The sequence below is a fragment of the Pomacea canaliculata genome, linkage group LG10 (genome assembly GCF_003073045.1).
Source record: "Pomacea canaliculata isolate SZHN2017 linkage group LG10, ASM307304v1, whole genome shotgun sequence".
In the NCBI taxonomy this organism is placed as follows: Eukaryota; Metazoa; Mollusca; class Gastropoda; order Architaenioglossa; family Ampullariidae; genus Pomacea; species Pomacea canaliculata.
The window spans coordinates 24233628-24239714 of NC_037599.1; the positions used below are offsets into that span (position 1 = coordinate 24233628).

At 44.6% G+C, this 6087-nt stretch overlaps 1 protein-coding gene across 1 annotated transcript; it reads right to left on the reverse strand.

Annotated features, from left to right (window-relative positions):
* Window positions 1-2376: 2376 nt before the first annotated feature.
* Window positions 2377-4476, reverse strand: LOC112573869. Its single transcript, XM_025254525.1, has 3 exons — window positions 3517-4476; window positions 3065-3216; window positions 2377-2956 (listed from the first exon to the last, which is right to left on the reverse strand). Exons 1-3 carry the CDS (start codon window positions 3770-3772, stop codon window positions 2720-2722), a joined length of 645 nt encoding a protein of 214 aa, XP_025110310.1. The 5' UTR covers window positions 3773-4476; the 3' UTR covers window positions 2377-2719.
* Between the last annotated feature and the right edge of the window lie 1611 nt (window positions 4477-6087).

The following is a 6087-nucleotide window of genomic DNA, read 5'->3' on the forward strand; positions in this document are numbered from 1 at the left end:
CAATCTAACAGGTGTGTGTGTGGTGGCAGAGGAGAGGAAATAACCTTTCCATTATGATCCTCTGTACCGAACAGGTGCAGCCTCTCTAACCGTCATTAATATAAATTAACGACCATGAAAACAATACAAAACCCAGGTTGGCCTTCTGCTATAATGTTACAGGTCTTCGCCTGGTGTAGTTAGCAAATAGTAGTGAGTGGTATCATGTGCAGCAACCCTAACATATTGGGATTTACACATGATGATGATGATGATGATGATGATGATGATGATGATGGATGATGATGATGCAGAAGAAAAAAAAGATATCAGTTCCATAGTTTGGACCTGGCAAAAGAGGAGCTGTTTGTCAGACCTTTTATAGCGAATGTTTGGGAAGTGTGAAAAAGTAAGCTATTATTAGCTCCTCCAAACTGAGCGCTGCAGTGAGTGTGAGGTAGTTTCATGAACAATCCCTCACCTTCCAACACGCTAACACATTTTGTTACTGCTTTTGAACGAACAAAAATTAGTTGGTTTGTCAAAGTGTGTGGTTTATTTTATCACTGGATACAAAATAAACAGCAAAAAACTGCTTTCGACCTACGAGTGAACAGCTGGTGATGTCTTAGTCGGACCACAGAATCGAATCTCTGGGCCTCCGGACTGTCCAGAGCTGGAATCGACTCCGCGAAGCGTGTGGACAGCCGAGGAGTCCTCGCTGGCGCAGTGGATGTGAGTATATGAACTGACGTCACCAGCTGTCTACTTGACAAAATGGCGCCACTTACAGACGAATTGACTGAATAAATTGTGTGTGTGTGTGTGAGTGTGCAGTCATGCACGAACCACCAGCCTGCTTTTTACTGCACTGGAACAATAGTACAGCAGTGTTTGGAGTCATGTCACTGCTGGTTCCTGCTTTTTCAAATATTTTATCTCGTCCTGCTAAAGCAGATTTTTATTAATTCTTTAGACAAAACCTTTTGCTACGGCTTAAAATCCCTCCCACAGAAAAAATATGGAAAGGGGCAGCTTCTCTGGCTGTAGTGTCTACTCTCGTAAACAACAATACCATTCAGCAAAGCATCTACATGACAAATAACAGAAGGTGCTAGAAGGCTAGTAAACTGCTAAAGTGTGTTGGCCCAGCAATGATACTTCCCTTACGAGTCAGTCTGATTTCGTGGCAGCCGCTGGTCATAAAATAATAATTATAACTGCCAGTCCCCCACCACCCTCTTACCATAATTAGCCGCCACTTTCGGAGCTGAATCCAATCTAATAAATGTTGTGCCAGGACAATGTGGTTTGTTGTATGTACTAAATGCTAATTACTTAGGCTAATTGCCGCTTGCTATTAAGTCCAAATATACAATCGAGCAAGAAACCAGCACTTCCTTTTTCATTTTACTGAAGGCAGGATTTTTGGTTTAGTAGGCTGTGGAAAATTCCTTCATAAACAACTCCTGATTATGTTCTCCAAGAGCTGGACAAAAGAGCCTAAGCGTACACATAAAGAACGTGACAAATCGTTTTCTGGGTACAATTATGATATACCTTTGGAGGTAGCCACACCTCTAGTCAACACACACACACGTACACATGTACATGCTCAAGTACACAATGTGATGTAACCACTTTCCAATGTATTTCATTTTGCAACAGTCACCGTTGTTGTTTTTTTATGTCAACTATTCGACAGGAGCAACTGCTCGTGCGGCTGGTCTACCCGGGTAAGGATGATCGTAGAAATGATGTGCACGCGAAGATACTTCCCTCCTTCGCCCGAGTGATGTCAATCAGAGATAACAAGTTTTGCCAAGCACTTGATGCGGTCAAAGGGAAGCAACAATGAGCATCAAAATCATGTTTAATGTCCAACGGGTTGTCGTTGCTGTCTGCTGTCCGAGACGGAGAGACCAACTGAAGGATGTAAGGGGGATTGTAGATGTTGCAAGACATTCCACACAAGCGCCTCGCCCCGCGGGCAATAAGTGAATTGCGGACTGATGGGTACAGGACACAAAGGTCGAGGACCTGTCACACTTCTCGCAAGACGTGGACCTGCTGCCATGGCAACCTCGTCTAAACACAGGATGCTGTTCTGGTCACGTGACCTGACACTGCGCTCTCACTAAGAACTTTAGGGTACATTGGACAGGGTCCGACACGAAGGAAGATGGAGAAAGTTGAAAAGTGAACAGATGAGAATAGCACTGGTCTTACCGTGCTTACTGTTGCTCTAGAAAGGTCTCAGTAGCGAGCTTTGTCAACCCTTGTGTTGTTAATGTCAGCAGTCAGTCACAGGTGAATGACTGAGAGTTGTAGAACATATCGAACATTCGAAAAACAAGGTCCATGCGACTCGTTGAAAAAATAAAAGTCGAATGCATATTGGAACACCCTAAAATTTATTGCTCGACATTAGAAAATGCATTTGGAGACAAAATAAAAAATTATATTTTGAATATAGGAGCTGGAATCGCCTTTTTTCCATTCCACCCCTTCATCTCTAAATTCACTCATCTTTTCTAGATATAAACCATTTGTCTTTAAGTCTCTCTCTCATTCACGCACATAACACACAGTAATTTGTATCAGAATTTCTCCGAGATTATTTTGAAGAAAAATTACGGAAACGCCCTAAAGTTCAGATCTCAGTTCACTTTGTCTTGAGTGCATACAACAAAAATCAAACCCACCACACACACAGAGCACATCAAGGAAGCCACCATCTTCACCAGCAACCGCTACAATCTTCACTTCGCTTGAGGATCCACTTGTCCACAAAAGCTTTAACATCTTTTCCTGGATCCAGCCGATGTATAATGGTGTGCAAGGTTGACATCCTGCTCAGCTGCCCTAAAAACGCAGAAGTCTCTCTGTCTGTGTTAGAGACCACCACCCCGGGTGTGTTACACGAGTCGCCACTTTGCATGGCGAGTACAGACTGGTGGATGCTGGAGTACAACTTCTGTAGAGGAATAACACTGCATTAGGATACACTAGATAAGCCTAAACATGTTTACAGACACAGCCACCCTAAGAGTAAACAGTCACAGACCTCACTCACTGTACTCACCAACATGCCGCTGTACAGCTCCTGCCATCTGTGCAGCTGTGTCCGGCAGCAGGCCTCACGTGCGATCTTTGCCGTGCACAGACCTGACATGTAGCGGTGACAGCTGACACTGTGGCACTGGAAGTCACAGCGAAGTCTGTTGATGTAGGCATCTAGACAAACACAAACATTAATGTGATATTAGTATAATATTGTGTGTAGATGTCGGTATCTAGACAAACACAAACATTAGTGTAATACTAGTATAATGTTGTGTTAATACTAGTATAATATTGTGTGTAGATGTCGGTATGTAGAGAAACATAATCTTCATTAGAATATCCTTGGATATATACGTATGGCTTTGTGTAAATCGGATTGTATAGACGTGAGACAAAGAAAGAAAACAAATAAGACTTGCAGACGCTGTGAAAGGACGTGTTGCTATGCGACGCTAACGGACATCAACTTACCGATGTTGTCCACTTCCTTGAACGTCAGTTCTAGCGCTTGTCCCACGTGATCTAGATGATGGATGAGGCTGTCGACAGCAGGGTCACATGACATGGTGTCGCTGACAGAGGCTGATGGCAGGTCAGACACCGGGACAGTGCACTCATGTCTGCATCTCGTTTTGTTTTCTTTTGTACCCGATGTGGAGTTCTGACACTGAACTGATGCTCGATGCTCTGCCCTCTTCGCGAGGATGTTGACGAGGTGACACTCCATATTTTCGCGTCTGTCAAAGTTTGGGAGCGATTGTAACGAGTGACTGTTGACTGTGTGTGACGCACGATCCCAGTCCTGTGTGGGTGAGTCAGAGGATGCGGTCAGCTGTCTTGGTGATGACAATGGAAGCTGTTGTCTACACAGTCAGTGTGCCACTGCTGGAAGTCACAAAGCTTCAGGATACAAACACACAGTTGCTGGATGTGGCAGCTGTTGGACAGATGTACTTTGCACAGCTGGATGTTTCACAGAAGTAGGGTGTTGACTGCAGGATCTTACGGTTACACCTCAAATGTAAAATGTTGTCAGTATTATAGATGCAGAAAGGATTGTGGACAATCTGTGCCTTGAGGGTCAAGCCGTGACCTCAAGTGCTGCAGTGACGGCGAATGTAGTGGACAACAGTAGTGTCAGTGGTGGGATGGCAGTTACTCACGACGGCCTTGTTGAGGTGGCGAACCATACTTTTACAAACTCTAATTCTCGTGCAAAAATCCCACGAAATTCTAACTTCAGAGAAAGTTCTCTAGAGATAAGGATCATTGAGAAGTGAGGATAATGAGAGGAATACTGAAGTCTGCTGTTTATCAGAAGGCCGTCCACTCTTGACCTCCTGACAGAAACTGAGTGACAGAATGCTCGTGTGCTACACGTGTAGCCGCGGTTTCATTGCAGAGCCAATGGACGATTGTTACTTTTCCCCGCGTGACGGGCGGCCAATCGGTGCAAGGGTTGCAAGTTGGTTTTGACCAATCAACGCGAAGGGCTCTAATTACTTTAGCTTAGCCTTGGAGCTACATATCTAAAGGAGCTACACTGCCCGCTTAGTTGTGTAATCGCACCTGGGGAGCGGAACAAAGGGAGGGAGAGGTCAAGCAGGTGGTCGAGTACCGTCACGCTCAGTCAGGCAAAGGGAGCGAGCGCGTGTGATCTGACTTTGAGGTACCGACGGTCACCAAGTAATTCCGAAGATTGTGAGCAGCTTGTGTAAACAGATTAGCCCCTGCTGTCACGTGTGAAGATGTCCTGTAAAGGACGACGTGACAGTTGGCGCTCACCTGACGTCGAGAGAGCAAATCACTTCAAGACAGCTGTTATCTTGGTAGCACACACACTTGGAGCTACTGAAGCGTTGCAAATGCCATTTATACTACGTGGCACTTTTTGTTCAAATCATCTTTTTTTTTCCGTTTTGTCTCCGATCTTGATAGCTTCTGTATTTCAAGATGTGGTCCGGTGGCGCAGCGGTTACCTGTATTTAGTTTGAATTCTGTATGTCTCAGCCATTTTTCTTTTCTTTGCTTTTGGCACCTATTTACGGTTGCTTGCTTGACGGAAAACAAGTTTCCTCCATTGCCTCTCATCACCATACCTTAATGTTACTGTCCTGCTTACTACTGCCTTCCCCGATTTAAAAAAAATTCCATTCTGTTATATTTTCTTTTTTTCCTCTCTGCACCCCCCCCTCCATTCCCAAAACACACACACCGCTTTATGCTCTCAACTTTTCTAACGCTTGTATACTAAATTCGCATAATCTTTCCCGTCTACTTAGCTGTTGAGAATACCCGACCTCTTTAGAGGGTGTTGGAAGGCAAGGACGCGAACGATACGAAGGCTTGGGCTTGAGCACGGCGGGTGTCTATAGGACTTCAGTCTCCGACTGCCATATGGTTACAGGGTCATACTCCCTCTCCACTCCCCTCTCCTTCCAGCTAGCCACCTTCCTCAGTTACTATAGCCCTGTCTATTGCCGACAACCCACAGTTTGTTGACCCAGGGGTCACTGTTCACTGCGCGTGACTGACCTGTTCCATTCACGATCATGAAATGCGAACACGATTTTGAAATTCCCTTGACGGGTCACACTTGAACTTGACCTGGTTAGTAAGTTTGTGTGAGAAAGAGGTATGTGCAACATAAGTATATAAAACAAACAAAAAAATCCCCCAAACAATGAATCGCTAACACGTGTTCGTAGGTTTTTACATACAAAGTCCCTGCATACTTTTGCTGTTTGAAAAAGTTACGGTAATTCATATTTTTCCCAGTGTCCGCATCAATAAAGAAGTGGATAAGCAAGTGATCCGAGAGAAACATACTTCCCCTATGGTTGGCACAGCTACTGAATGGGTTCTTGACTTTTTCAGAAGGTAGAGAAGGAAAAGCATTAAATGAGAGACGGGCTCCGCCCTCAAAAAAAACAATGCTGGGCTTGAATTAAATGTGGTCTCCTCCTACAGGTCAGGTGACTCCCTTTAGGTCTTTATGAAGTAGCTTCAGGGCATCAAACAGCATTGCGGTAACACGATTTT